This window comes from Callithrix jacchus, chromosome 8 (genome assembly GCF_049354715.1).
Source record: "Callithrix jacchus isolate 240 chromosome 8, calJac240_pri, whole genome shotgun sequence".
NCBI lineage: Eukaryota > Metazoa > Chordata > Mammalia > Primates > Cebidae > Callithrix > Callithrix jacchus.
In genome coordinates, this window is record NC_133509.1 from 124,845,723 (window position 1) to 124,860,636 (window position 14,914).

Sequence of the window (14,914 nt, forward strand, 5' to 3'; positions counted from 1 at the left end):
AATAAAATAGAAAACTTCACCCCAGTATGAAAAGTAAAATCTGTTAAATTTCATGGAGCCTATGTACAATAAGTTACATCACTGTAACTGTCATTAAATTCCTCATTCTAAAATTGAAACCATATAGACTCAAGGGTGATAAAGACAAAATGAGAAAAATTATTTCAGGTGAATCCAAGTTAAATACAATGCTTCACAGACTGACTCTATTTAGCTGACCTGCCTCCAGCTGAAATGATTACAGGTTAACAGGAGAGCTGCAATTTCTAAGAGTCAGCCCTGATTGCTTCTTTGAGCTCCGTAATAAGCTTCACAGTAACTAAGCATCCCCTCATAGCTGAGCCACTCTGAGCCCACCAGGGTTGTTCAACCAACTTGGGTCAAGAGAACATATTAAGATTTACTGTGCATCATAATTTCACATTAAATATGTTATGTTGATGCAAAGAGGGTGGGGAAGCGTTACATCACAGGGTCCCTGGCTTTGCTGGGCTTTCAATCTGGCAGAAAGGTAGAGCCCACTCATGGGGAACAGCTGGGCCATAATTAATCGCCAAGCTGTCTGGTCTAATGAGAGTGGGGGGTTGGCATTCCAGGCTGAGCCCTGAGTGCTCCCTTTGCCTGATGGTTGCAGTTCAGTTTCTTGAATCTAGACAATATCTTGACTCTAATTCCAGCTTAACAAGAAGGGCACTTTCTCTAGAATGAATGTAACAGGTAAGCAGAAAAGCATAAAGACAGGGGTGAACAGAAAACTTGTCCTACTAAAGTAGGAGGTTTGTGGAGGCTCAGCTCAATTCTCATTACTGGTGAATTGGTGCAACCATTTCTCGAGAGCAATATCTAACAAAATTCTAAATATACGTATCCCATGACCCAGCAATTATACTTCTAGGAACTTATTCCACAGATATGCAGCCACAAGGACATAAATATGTGTATCATTGCAGCAATGTTTGTAGGAATAATAATTAAAAAAAAAAAGGCTAAATAACCTGAGACAGGAACCTGGGTAAATAGAATATGCAACTATATTTTAAAATGTGTTAAGGTACGTGCTTTTAGGTCGATATACTGTTAAATGAGAAAAGCAAGTTAAAGTAGGCACAATATTTACCCATTTATGTTTTCAATAAAAGATTATGCATTCATGTTTGTCATGAATAGAAAATTTCACAACTACACAAAAAACTGTTAATAATGGTAATCCCCTATAAGTGGGACCCTCTTGTAGGCAGGGAGGGGATTTTATGTTCAACTTTATACCTTTCTGTACTGTTTTAATTTTTTGACTGTGGATATATTCTATAAACAAAGCAACAAAAGGAAAGCTTAAGAGACTCTGTGTCATGTCCTATGTAAATTTCTTCTGTTACCGACACTCCCCACTCAGCCTTGCCTCTTGGCACCTCTCTAGCATCTTGTATTTATTATAGTTATTAGCAGCCTGGTGGTGAGATAGGCTTGTGACAGTCGTATAGACTTCTACTTCATCTCTGGATTGAGGTGTCAAGAGGAAACTAAAATTCAGCACTGGAAATATCTCTGAAATTGCTTATAAAGCAGCGATTGGCTTTATAAACACCCTAAGCTAGCCCTGTGAACGTTTCTTAGGATCCATTCACTATTGATCTTCTACCCCATCCCCAAATATATAAGAAAGCTCTACCTTGGAGGGCTTGTACCCAAACAGCATTACGACAGCAACTTTAAAGTCCTCTCTGCTGAGATATCCTTTGTGATCTTCATCACATGCTTTAAATACCTGAAGAACATTGAATATCTTTAGTTAATGAGACAGAAACGGTTTCTTATTTTTATTACTAGTTGATTATATAGTTTGGACCTCGAAAATCTAAAACTTGGCCCAGCCGTAGAGTTTGAAAACGGAATTTCCTTGTACCAATATTAATTCTCAAGAAATCTTAAAAATGGGCTAAAATTTCCCTCAAGAAAGTGCAAACGAGTTAACCGCTAGGCTGACGCAAATTAATTCATTTAGACCACTGAGATAAATTCTGCCCAAAATTCAGTCCTGGTATTAGGAAGGTGAAGCAAAGAGGCTGGTTTTGAAAGGCGGGAGGAGAGATGAATATTCGAGATTACCATTAATAGACCATGCAGAGGGAAAGGAGAAGGAAGTTGGAGGTAGCCCTAGTCATGGGCCGGGAGCCAGGAGCCCTGTAGCTCCGTAACCACGACCCTTTGGACAGGCAGCTCAGGTCTGGTCTGTACGACTGGGCAGAGTGAGACCGGCGGGGAAGGAGCGAGAGGCCCGGGCCAAGCTGAAGCCCGAGACTCGGTCGACCTCCCGACACCTACTTTCACCCACATCCTGTGTTCCGAGGGACTGGGTTCCCACGTCCGCGACCTGGCCACAGCCTCAGAGAAGAGCATCGCGACAGCAATAACCGAACCGCAGCAACCCAACCACTCACCAACAACTTCCCTAGCCTGGCAGGCAGCCTACCACGGCCACGCCCACCGCGGCTCAGGAAGCCGAACTTCACCGCGCAACTCCGACGTCTCCTCCCATTGGACAAGCTGCCAGCCACTCGCGTTAATCCCGCAGGGCTATTGGCCAGAGCCTTTGTTTAATCAGTTTCCTTGGCGCCGCCCGGGGCGGTGAAGTTCCCAGCCTGCCTTCCGAGCTTGGCTCCACCCGCTGCCCTGTCCCCTGCGCTCCTCGCGCGCGGCTGTAAATCCAAGCGCTTTTAGGTGCTGGTTCAATGTGTCCTGGTTCGGGATTTCCTTCATTCTCTCCCTCCATCTTGCAGTAAGTTAATTTTAATCGTTTAGATCGATGGCACTATGCTAAACATTATATGCAGACAAAAAGAGTGTACACAAGCATAAAAAGAACCAAACGAAGAGCCAAGTCCAGGATTCTCGTTCAGAACAGCAAGTCATTGGGATCGAGCACCCAGGATAGCTACTCTGTGTGTTCCGCCCTCCAGACAACCCTAGCACCTTGCGCTGTGCCTAGCACAAAGTAGGTCTTCAATGAACGAAACAAGATGTTATGTTCGCACAAATGTATTTCACTCAATCCTCTGGAAGAGATGCCTAGGTTGAAAAACATTTCAAATAAATACCATAAACAGCACCAAGCCCAAATTTCATAGTAAACATGTTTATTAAAGGCAAGGAATGTGGGGAGAGTTCGGTTTCTCAGAAGATTTTTAAAGAACGCAACTGTTTCTAAGTAGGAACAGACATTCGAGGTTCTGAGTCCAATGGGAACTCATTTAAGTTTTTATTTTACAGCCGATTTTAAACTCTGCACCCATCCCCTCCCAGGACACAGGTTTCCTTGCAGCTGCCTTTAACCTAAGCCTATCTTCTCTCCACTTTAAACACCGCTGCATGGAGCCCTGGGAGCCTGAGCCATGATAATCCTATAAAGAGGGTGAGTCTTGCTAATAGTTAACTAGAGAGAAGTTAGGGGACGGCTTTCTGGTTTCCCTCTCGTTTTAAGAAGTCTCCAGAAAGTGAGCCGAGAGGTAGGGGGGGCCCCGCCCCGTCCTAGGGAAACACCCGGCGGACTTTAGGACCCAGCAGTGGGTTCCCGGAAGGGGCCGGGCCTCCCGCCAGCGCCGGTGCCCAAAGGGTTTGAACTGTGCGCATGCGCCGTAGCCGCCGGTGGGGCGGGATCCGATTTGAGTGTGTGCTGCGCGCCTCAGGTAGGTGCTGTGCGACCGGGGGCGCGAACTCGGCGCGGTTTGTCGCGGGCTGCGGTTTGGCCCAGGGTCCTGCTCCTGGTCTGGTCGCGGTTCGCGGGCTGCTGGAATCCGGCAAGGCTGGAAATGGAACGCGAGGAAATGGCGCGACCAGGAAGACGGGACAGGGTCGCCTCGGCCCCGGGGCCTCGGTTTCCTCCCATCACAGCGCTTCAGGGGGCGCGCACGGGCGTCGCAGGGACCCGAGTTTTGCCCGGGCGCGACGCGAGGGATCTCTGCTCAGGTTCTTATTCCCAGACCTAAGCTCACAGGTGCGTGGTCACAGAAAGTGAGTAGGAAAGTGCCCACCACATGCCAGGCGGTTAAGCTTTCTGTGGTCGATTTCCCAGTGAGGGGGACCGTCACCGTAGTACAGAGTTGTCCTGGGGGTGAAGCGAGTTGACACCCGATGAGGCGCTTCGAAGCATGCCTGACTCCAGGCGAGCATGCAGTCAAGTTAGCAGCAGCTGCTGTCATCACGTCCTCACGTTCCTAATCCACGCCGGCAGCAAGAGCCCTCTCACTTCTTTGTCTCCAAACGATTCTCTACAGAGTTTTAGCACACATTTGTATTAAAAAGGCAAATCGACGGCGGGGCGCGGTGGCTCACGCCTGTAATCACAGCGCTGCGGGAGACAGAGGGGGAAGATCACTTGAGATTAGGAGTTCAAGACCAGCCTGGCCAACATGGTGAAACCCCATTTCTACAAAAATTAGCTGAGCATGATGGCGGATGCCTGTAATCCCAGCTCCTCGGGAGGCTGAGGCGGGAGAATTGCTTGAAACTAGGAAGTGGAGTTTGCAGTGAGCCAAGATCTAGCCATTGAACTCCAGCCTCAGTAACAGAGTAAGACTCTGTCTACAAAAAAAAGGACATATTGGACTTCTTCTTCTTAAAGCCCTCAATGGGGCCCCATTGTTCTTAGCATAAAATCCAATGTCTTTAGCAAGTTTTCTCCCCTCACCCCCTTTATCCTGAACCACTGCCTGCCTTGCCTAAGTCGTTTTTTATGACCTCTCTTACCGCTGCAGGCTGGGTTCCCTCTGCTTGGAATGCTCTTCACACCATCATTTAGACAGTAGGTTCCTTTTGGCCCTCCGGGTCTCATTTATGTCACTTCTTAAGCATGTTCCAAAGTAAGGCCACCCTATTTTTTGTCTCATAAAATGTAATGAATGTCTAGTCATCTTGGCTATTACAGTTTGTATGTGTGGGTCTCTCTCTTCTGCTCTGAAATTATGCTCTGCTAAGGTAGAAGCTGTATATCGTTAACGCTTCAGTCTCAGTTTTTGGCACATAATAGCTGCCCAGTAAGTTGTTGAATGAATGAAGTCTGGGGGGTAAGCATGATAATCCATTTTACAAACTAAAAAACTGAGGCTTAGCAGTTAACTAACCTGCCCAAGTGCACATTTATTCCCTAGTGAGGGCTGGGTTTGAGACAAGGGCCCATGTTTGCCTATCACTGGCCACAGGGGACTCATCTAAGGAGCCTGGTCCCAGGCCCAACTGATAGTCTTTAAGCTCCATGAGAAGGAGCTGCTAGAGGTGAAAGAGAAATGCCCCAGCTGGGTCTGGTATAGTGGGGAGAGAGGAAATACTAGCAGCTCTAAATGGAGTACCCTTTCATGTCCACAACATGTTTTAAAGTCCTTAATAAAAGCGCTAACAGTGCCCTGAGCTAGCACTTGGTGGGAAATATTCTTTAGGTTTTTCATGTTAGTGCAGTGTTCGCCCAATTTCAATCACTCACCTGCCTTTTTCTCAGTTTGTTTTGTTCTCTTAACACATATGATGCAGGATTTTTCTAGCGCTGCTTTGCCAGCTGGAGACCTCCGGCCCTGAGCTGGCCACAGGAAGTGCTCTGCCCAGTCGGCCTGGCAGGGTGCGTTTGGCTTTCATCCTGGCCCACATCCTGTGGCCAGGGTGACTGCATGCTCAGCCCATGAGGAGCGGGTATGTGAATGAGTGAGCCTGGAGGCCCAGCTGGCTTCTCCAAGTGCTGGCCCAGGTATAGGCTCCATGCAAGGCTTGTGGCTGGCCCGGGCGTATGGTAAATGACTCCGGCAGCAGACTCATGTCCAGACAAGGGGGACACAGTGATGCCCAAACACTTGGAGATGCCAGGCAAATAGGGATGAGTTAACAGCTCTTTTAGTCCCACCGTCTGCAGCCCAGTGAATGGGGGGGTGTGGCAGCCAGCAGCTCCCTCTCCCATTGCTCCACCAGTGGAACTAAGTGCTACAGGATTATAGCTCTATTTGCTGTACTCGCTGTTTAGCAGGTCCCAGTTTCTTGTTCCACATCCAGAAATAATGAGGTTAGGCTGACAACCAAAGGGTAGAAGGGCAGAGATGAGTTTTATTGAGCAGTGAACCAGTTCTCAGCAGAGAGAACCCTAAGTGGGCGGCCCCTACCTGAAGTCAGGTATGCCCCTGCCCCCACCCAAAGGTGGGCAGTTCCTGGGTTTGGCTGAGGCCAGGGCTTTTGTGGGCTCAGAATGGGGAAGTGTACACTGATTGGTTTATGAGTATACAAAAAAGGCTAAAATAAAGGCACCACTTCAAAGGTGGGCATGACAGTATAAAAAACTAATTAGGGAAAAGTAGGTGTCTGTAAAGTAGGTAGAGGGTGGGGATTAATCAGAGGAAAGTGTGCCAAGTGGGAAGAGAGGTTCTCAGTCTGGTCCGTGGATCTGTCCGAGACTTGTAGCTTGGCTTTCAGGCTTTAAACTGTCTTTGGTTTGCAGGGGGGGTTTCATTGGGGACCTGCCCCTATCTGCCTAGGGATTTGTCTGCCTCCTTTTGCTATTACATAGACTATCATACACTGAGTGTTTTTGTTTGAATCCAATCATTCTTTTACATAAACTGTATTTTGCTATTTCAAATATAACATAGCCATAAGTTACCTTCTGTTGATGGTAAACAAAACTCTTGGTGCCTACAGAAGAGCCCAGACCTGCTATTTGTTCAAAATCAAGATTAAAAGCATTTCTACAACACTACAACTTTCTTCTTGATTTAAACAGGGAGTTTGGATTGGAATGAAAAGGGAGGTTCTTTCATAATGTCAGATCCCAATCACTTCCACCTTAGGAAACACTGTGCTGTCCTGATTGAGTGCTAGGATTCAGAATCAACATAGCTATATTGCATTCTCTGATTTGGTACCACTCACAAAAAGTGTGACTTTAGATTTATGCTGTACCAAGCACTGCCCAGGCAGGGAAGACAGATGATAAACAATTGAAGGAAAGCTCTTGGGTTCTACATTTGTAAAAACTGTATGACTTGATTACAAAACACTCTGGAATGCTGGGCACCAGATCCTGTGCGAGAGGAGTAATTCTGATACTGGTGACCATCCAGTCATTCAAAGTAAAAGTTTGATATTAGTGTTTACCAGCAGTCCTTTTCCAACTGGCTGCATACCTTGATTTCATAAAGAGATTAGTAAGCTGCTACATTAAGCTGCTACACTTAATTGCAAGACACAGTTTTATGAGTGTATTGCACTAAATTATAACCCAATGCATTGTATTGTGTTGTCTTTAATAAGCAACTCTGGCATATTTTTGAGTGTCAGCAAGTTCAAAACTTTATGTATAGAGCAGAACCCCAAGAAAGGCTTTGTTCTCTAGAAAATGTCTTTTTAAAAGCTTTTATTTTTTACCCTCTTGTCCTACTTTGTTGGAGAGAATTCCACTTCCATGTGGCTTTAGAAAATGTAAATAATGATAAAACTAAAAAACCTTTGAAATTCTCTAATTCACAGAGTTGCTGAGGATTTTACCTACAGAATTCTAATGGTATGGGAATTCCATTTTATGGTATAAGTAATATTTTGATGCCACGAAAGAAATAGCACTCAAATATAAATCCTCTCAGCAAGGCAGTTTACCTCATAGAAGGTTGGGCCTCACTGATGGAGCAATGGTGAGCACATACCTGGACAAGGAGGAAAAGGGATACTTATTCCTTATGGTCATCACCCCTACTGGTGCGTCATTCTCCTGTTGGCGAGGGTTAGACCACACAGGCTAGACTAATCCCGATTGGCTAGTTTTAAGAGAGCAGGAGTACAAGCTGGAGTGGCAGGGTGGGTGGTTTGGCAGGAAGGACTGTAACAGGCAGGTCAGGACAGGTAGCCAGGGGTGATCTAGGTCAAAGCAGGTGACCAGGATGAGTCAGGACAGAGCTGCGGACCAGGGAACAGATGTGAAAAACTGATTAGAACTGGTGGAGAAGGTTGTTTACTGAAACTATAAGGAAGTTCAACTTTAAAATGAAGGACAAGTAACTGAACATACTGACATACTGATTCTTTGAAATTTAGAACTCACTGTATCTAATATTTATATAACACAGTCAACCACATTTGTTTTTTTGTTTTGTTTTGTTTTGTTTTGTTTTTTGAGACGGAGTTTCACTCTTGTTACCCAGGCTGGAGTGCAATTGCGCGATCTCGGCTCACCACAACCTCCACCTCCTGGGTTCAGGCAATTCTCCTGCCTCAGCCTCCTCAGTAGCTGGGATTACAGGCACGCGCCACCGTGACCAGCTAATTTTTTTGTATTTTTAGTAGAGACGGGGTTTCACCATGTCGACCAGGATGGTCTCGATCTCTTGACCTCGTGATCCGCCCGCCTCGGCCTCCCAAAGTGCTGGGATTACAGGCTTGAGCCACCGCGCCCGGCCTAGTCAACCACACTTGTTATTCACCTGGGGAAGAGATGATGATGGTAGCCTCTGAAGATTCTGCATCTGCTTCTAAGAGGGAAGCTGAATCCATTCTCACCAAAAAGCTGTTTGCTTTAGAAAGCAGATATGAAGGTATCTATAGAGAACAGCCTGAGGACTGTAATTGAAGACTCTATTACTAAGCACCTTGCTTTAGAGCTGTTTTAGAATTCAAAGGAAGTGAGAGCTGACTTTCAGAGAGTGGTTTTTCCTAGGGTGGTTCTTTTGTTCCTAAATAACTTTAAAGTCACAAAACTGTAGCCAGTGAAATAGTTTCTTCAAAGTGAATTGTAACAGCTTAAACACCTCTATCTAGAAACCTTCAGACTCTAGAACACTAGAGGAACCTAAGGTGTGTGTGTGTGTTTAAACCCAGAAGGATTAAAAAACACATTTTAAAAAACACCTCTGAGCTGCTTAAGTAGGTGTTCAGTGGTCAATCAATCTAATCTCTTTCATGGAGGCAACTGGGCACTCAGACCCCTTTAACCATGACAATACAATTCTACAAACCCAGTTACCTCGTTTCTTAACCCTTAGCAGTTTAGAAATAGTTTAGGGAAAATATTCCTATGCTATGAGTTTTAACAACCCCTAGAAGTGGGCTGGACAGAGTGTAGAAATGAATAGAAAACTTTTAGAAAGCAGATATGAAGGCTCAAAAGAGCCAGTCTGGGGTCACTATTATAGGAGCAGGTGACCCCAGCCCTTTCTGCAGTCTGTAGGCTTTGGCTGTGAGATAATGTTCATGCCTGGTGGGGTAATAGTGACCCTGAGCCATGAAGAACACAGGGCCAGATTATTGTCTTGATGCATTCTTGCATAATAGTCCCTGAAATGTGTAAGTTACAGAAGGCTTGCTTGACTTGACTGGTAGCTAATTGAAAAAGATTAAATGAGAAATTGTCAAAAGGGATAAATACATTTAAAATAGGTGTGGCTTTTTTTGTTTGTTTGTTTGATTGTTTAGCTGTGTTCACTGAAAAATCATGAGATCTATATGTTTAGAAAGGAGAACTTCTTATAAAGGGTTGTAGCCTGCAGCATGGCTGACAGGCTGGGCAACACAGCCTCAGGCAGAGACCTTTAACAGCATCCCAGGGAGGAGAGGGTAGAACTGGGATTTATGCTTAATGGGTTGGCAAGTATACGTATTCAACAGGTGTGGGAGGAGCTATGAATATTCAGCAAGGGGGGCCCATGTACACCTGTGATGAGCAAACATTCTTGTTTTGTGCATCTCATGTTCACTTTGGGATGGAGCCTTAACATTTAAATGAATTACAATTAGGCCCCCTATGTCAAAAGGTGAAGGAGGGACCTGAAGGCACAGTGCTCAACCTCTGAGGACTGATCAGAACCAGTCTGTGGTTTCTTATCAGGAGAAAGTTGCTGAAGTTGGTCTGTTGTCCAGTGACAGCTGTGGTGATGGCCTGTGGAATCAGAGGGGTCAGTGAGTCAAGCATATATCTGGCAGTAGGTAAGCTGCAATTGTTTAGATATTACTTATCTCCAGGCCAGTGCTTGTTTAGCTGCTAAAGAAAAAAAGAACCTTGGGGCGGGTAGATCATAGTTTATTCTTTAAGGGTAGCATTTTGTGATTTAACCCTTGCTTGGCATGACCATAGGTCTTATTTATGACTTGATGTCGTATTGCCACAGAATCTATTCTGTCAGTCTTATGATCTCTGGTCAGTTGTGTTTAAACAGCAAAAGGGCGGGGATATAACAGGCATGTCTGAGCTCCCATCCCATCATGGCCTGGAACTCGGGTTTTTAAGGTTTCTCTGGGGTCCCCTTGGCCAAGAATTTTATTTCTCATGCAGAGACATATGCATATGTACTCATTTGCAAATCTTTTGATGTAGAATTAATGTCGAATTCCCTTTAGGGGGAATGTGGGTCTTGTGAAGGGAGTGTCACCATCTTGGTTTACTCAATGCATCTTTTTCAGCCTCTTTAAAACAGCAGAAACTTAAAAGATATTCTGTTATTCTGAGCACAGACTATTGAGTTTTGTAATTTTCCTCTGGGTCTTGTGCTAAAATGTTAAAAGTGTCACACTGAGGAACTGGTTTTTAGCTATCTGGAAAGTCTACTTAGTCCTTAACCATTGAATTGATGAGATTATGTAGTAACACCAAAAGTGTCTCTTGCATGTACTTTCCTTTTCTCAGAACAAGGAAGTAGAATTTGACTTTCTGGCTTAAAGAATAAAAATGTGTTGCTTTAGTACAAGTCATCTCCGTGCAGGTTTTAGTAGATTTATGATGTGGCCAATGGGATATCTTGAGTTAGTTGGGTCCTCATAAAAGTGGTATAAATAATGTATACATCTAAGTGGTCATTTGCCATTCCTCTTGAAAACTTTAAGCTTTATGGTAAATGGGTTGTCTTTTTGGAAGTAAGACATAATCACTGAAAACCTGTGGGTGCCTGTGCTTAGATAAAGGCTAGGCTTGTAAATTCCAATTTGACCTTAAGCATTTGAACATAGATTAAATTGACCTTAACCCCAAACGCTTCTTGGAAGCGTCAGGGTCAAGAATGAATGTTTGGTTGGTTTCAACACCCTTTCCTAGGACATCTAAGAACAAGGTTTAGACTGAAAGACAAAGCCAGGCTTGGTGGTTCATATCTATAATCCCAGCACTTTGGAAGTCCAAGGTTGGTGGATTGCTTGAGTCCAGGAGTTCAAGACCAGCTTGGGCAACAATGGTGAAACCCTGTCTCAACCAAAAAAGAAAAGAAAGAAAGAAAGAAAACTTAGTGGGAGGGGGGAAGGTAGACAAAGGGAATCTGATAGCGGATTCTGGTAATTTGCCTCTAAACACCTAAAAAGCAGCTGACGTTAAGTGGTTCAGCCTCTGCAAGGTGTCAGCTCAACTGACAGGGAAGTTGAGAGCAATAAAGTTATTTTGCCAGTAGCCTAATGAATGGGAAATGCTGATGTTTCCGCCTTTCATTTCCAGGAGTGTAATGTCTCAGGAAGGCGATTATGGGAGGTGGACCATATCCAGTAGTGATGAAAGTGAGGAAGAAAAGCCAAAACCAGACAAGCCGTCTACCTCTTCTCTTGGGCGAGGAGCAGCAAATGAGCCTAGGTACACCTGTTCCGAGGCCCGGAAAGCTGCACACAAGAGGAAAGTATCACCTGTGAAATTCAGCAACACAGATTCAGTTTTACCTCTCAAACGGCAGAAAAGCGGTTCCCAGGAGGACCTAGGTTGGTGTCTGTCCAGCAGTGATGATGAGCTGCGTCCAGAAAGGCCTCAGAAGCAGGCTGAGAAAGTGGTGATCAAAGAGGAGAAGGATATCTCTGCTCCCAATGATGGCGCTGCCCAAAGAGCTGAAAATCATGGCCCTTCCACCTGCGACAGGCTCAAAGAGGAGGAAGAAAATGAACACGAGACATCAGGGGAGGGCCAGGACATTTGGGACATGCTGGATAAAGGGAACCCCTACCAATTTTACCTCACTAGAGTCTCGGGAATTAAGCCAAAGTATAACTCCGGAGCCCTCCACATCAAGGGTAAGAAGATGCTGGGTGTCAAGGAGCTATTGAATTGTACTTGAGAGTCTCCTCCATGAAACAAGGAGGGCAGCCTAGAATGATTTCTGAGAACTCTTCTTTGTGTTCTTAACTACTTTTGGGAAAAAAATTCTTGACAGGCAAGTGCATTAGTTTGACAGCAGACTGTTAACTTAACTTGGGCAGAGGATATGTTCTCACAACCCTGTAGCTCAACCCCTTGTATCCCTTAGCACAATGTTTAGCATTATTTAACGTTTTTTTTCCCCCGAGACGGAGTCTTGCTCTGTAACCCAGGCTGGAGTGCCGTGGCATGATCTTGGCTTACTGTAACATCTGCCTCCCGGATTCAAGCAATTCTCCTGCCTCAGTCTCCTGAGTAGCTAGGATTATAGCCTGGCTATTTTTTTTTTTTTTTGAATATTTATTAGAGACAGGGTTTCACAGGTTGGTCAGGCTGGTTTTGAACTCCTGACCTTGTGATCCGCCCGCCTCGGCCTCCCAAAGTGCTGGGATTACAGGCATGAGCCACCGTGCCCAGCGTATTATTTAACTTTGAGGTTAAAGATTAAGCTTTATCAATTACACTTTATCAACAAAGTAACAAATACTTAACAACAGTAGTTCTCCGTGGGCCTAGGACCAGCAGCCTCAGCATCACCTGGAGCTTGTTAAAATGCAAATTCTCAGACCCCATTCCAGGTTTGTTAAATTAGACTCTGAGGGTGAGACCCTGCAGTCTGTTTTCAGGAGCCCTTCAGGGGATTCTACTGCCCAGTCAGGTTTGAGAACCACTGTTTAAAAGCCTGGTTTTGGCTCTCGGTGAAGAAGGGGGGAAAAAAAGTGCCTGAGTGCAAATAGATGTTTCATTTGTGGATCAAAAGATGGTCTTCGTTTACTCTCCTTAATCCTCAGGGAGCACCTGCAGGGGGAACAGCAGGAGCTCTAGAGTCTGCTTTCTGGCTTCACCACTCATTTGCTGTATGAATTGTTAACACAGGACGTAACATTCTCTGAATTTCAGTTTGTTCATCTTTAAACTGGAAATGCAGAAAAACGGGAGCAAATGCATGAAGTGACCAATGTAATATATGCACATGGCAGATGCACACAATAAACATTATTATTCTTATTCCACATTTTTTTCTTGTCCCATATTTAAGAATAGTAATGTTCACTGTCAGCAGTTTATTTATATATATATATATACACACACACAGTATATAACTATATTGTGTGTGATGTATACTTGTCTAGTATTCTATACTGTAGAGTCTTCTACAGGTTGTTTTCTTTTGAGAATCTCTTATCTTGGTATTTGTCAAGTTTTTTGTTTTAGGAGACAGATTGACAAATACTTAAAGAATTTTGCCAAGTTTTGCTCTACATAGTAAGATACCTGGCTGTTGGCCCCAAGATCCCGTGGTAACATGATAGCGCTTACATATGTTGTCTCCTTTAGTCCTCAGGACAGTCTTATGAGTAGATGTTGTAATTGTCTTCCTGGGATGAGTGATGGATCTGCAGTTTAGAAAAGTGCCCAAGGTCACAGAACTGGTAATGACATTCTGGCATCAGAATCCATGCTGTTTGCTATAGCACTCTACCACATGCCATAATTTTAGATGGTTTAGAAGATCTTATGGGGGAAGGGAAACTTTAAAAGGCCCTTGAAAGATGGGTAGAATTTAGAAGGGTAGAAATACATGCTGGTGGGGGCACAATGGAAGAATGTATTGCAATTTATCTCTGCAGCTCTTCTAATGAGGTAGGAACTTCCTTATGATTTTTCGTTGTTGTTGTTATTTTCTGAAAATCTTTCTACCGCAGAAGCCAGCTCAACCTCCAGAAGATAGGAGGCACTCAGTCAATATTTTCCAGATGGATAAGACCAGTCTTAATTCGCAGAGAGTTTAGTGGGTATGAGCGAAGGTACTGGAGCCAGACAGCCTGGGTTCAAACCCCGACTCTACCCCTTCCTAGCTGTGCGTCTGTGGCAGCCTCCTACAGAGGCTCCTCCTCTATAAAGTAGGAATAACAGACCCCACCTAGAAAATAGATATGCGGAGTGAGTAATACATGGGAAGTGCCAAGAAGGCCGCTTAGCACCTAACATCTCCACAGGTGTGGCTGCTGTGGTGGAAGGTCATGATGATCCTGTACTTCCTCTCATGGTATAGTTTGAGAAGTGAGCTTTCCAACATATCTAACGTAAAGCTTGAGTGGGTACAAAGTGGGACCTCCCTAGAGATGACGAGGAACACCAGGAATGTGAGTTTAGAATTGTGGGTGCCTCTGTGCTTTCATTCACAGGCAGCAAGTTGCTCTCAGTAAGTGCTTTCCAGTCTTTCTGGAAAGTCTTCCCAAACTGTCAAGGTTTATAAAATCTTTCCATAAACTCTTTCTAGTCTTAAGTTGGGAGGTTTCCTGGAGAGGGACTTGAATGGATATTTGGAGGAGGTAGAAGTTCAGAGATCTGAAAAGAATTTGTATTATTATTGTCCATATTGTTTCTAAAACTGATCATTCAGTACTGAAGTTGTAGATTTTAGTTTTACATTGTCTTATAAAAATATGTGATAAATATTAAATACCATAGGGAAATTATTTTTTGAATTTTATGGAACATTAAAGTCTGACTTTGTAGTAATGTTTTAGCTTACTGTGTTCTGAGTCAGGTCTTGATTGTCAGTGACTGTTGAATAAGTTAGTGGTGATTATGACTAGAGGATCTTTGTGAATGTGAATTAGATTTATGTTTTGTCTTCTCAGATATTTTGTCTCCTTTATTTGGGACGCTTGTTTCTTCAGCTCAGGTGAGTATACCTTTAAGGTGTTTTTTCTTTGGGTGAAAGTAGACAAGTATTTAAACAACTCCATGAGAAAATATGAGAAGTGCATCTTGGGGGTCTCAGTCCCA

General features: G+C 44.2%; 2 protein-coding genes across 24 annotated transcripts in view; one reads left to right on the forward strand and one right to left on the reverse strand.

Moving 5' to 3' along the window:
- The window catches only part of EFCAB11 (EF-hand calcium binding domain 11), a 164,458-nt gene extending 161,990 nt beyond the window's left edge, over positions 1–2,468 (reverse strand). For all 10 annotated transcript variants that reach the window (XM_035262153.3, XM_035262152.3, XM_035262154.3 and 7 more), the window contains exons 1-2: positions 2,323–2,468; positions 1,670–1,765 (exon numbers count right to left, since the gene is read on the reverse strand). In XM_035262153.3, the coding sequence (XP_035118044.1) occupies positions 1,670–1,765; positions 2,323–2,397 (171 nt within the window). In that variant the 5' untranslated portion in view covers positions 2,398–2,468. The remainder of the gene's footprint in view (positions 1–1,669; positions 1,766–2,322) is intronic.
- Positions 2,469–2,636: 168 nt separating this feature from the next.
- The window catches only part of TDP1 (tyrosyl-DNA phosphodiesterase 1), a 99,110-nt gene continuing 86,832 nt past the window's right edge, over positions 2,637–14,914 (forward strand). For 5 of the 14 annotated variants that reach the window (XM_078335602.1, XM_078335599.1, XM_078335601.1 and 2 more), the window contains exons 1-3: positions 3,642–3,683; positions 11,435–11,994; positions 14,767–14,810. In XM_078335602.1, the coding sequence (XP_078191728.1) occupies positions 11,442–11,994; positions 14,767–14,810 (597 nt within the window). In that variant the 5' untranslated portion in view covers positions 3,642–3,683; positions 11,435–11,441. Of the gene's footprint in view, positions 2,777–3,267; positions 3,410–3,641; positions 3,992–11,434; positions 11,995–14,766; positions 14,811–14,914 lie in introns of those variants that run through there. The other 9 variants (XM_078335603.1, XM_078335597.1, XM_078335600.1 and 6 more) reach the window with 4 other exon arrangements.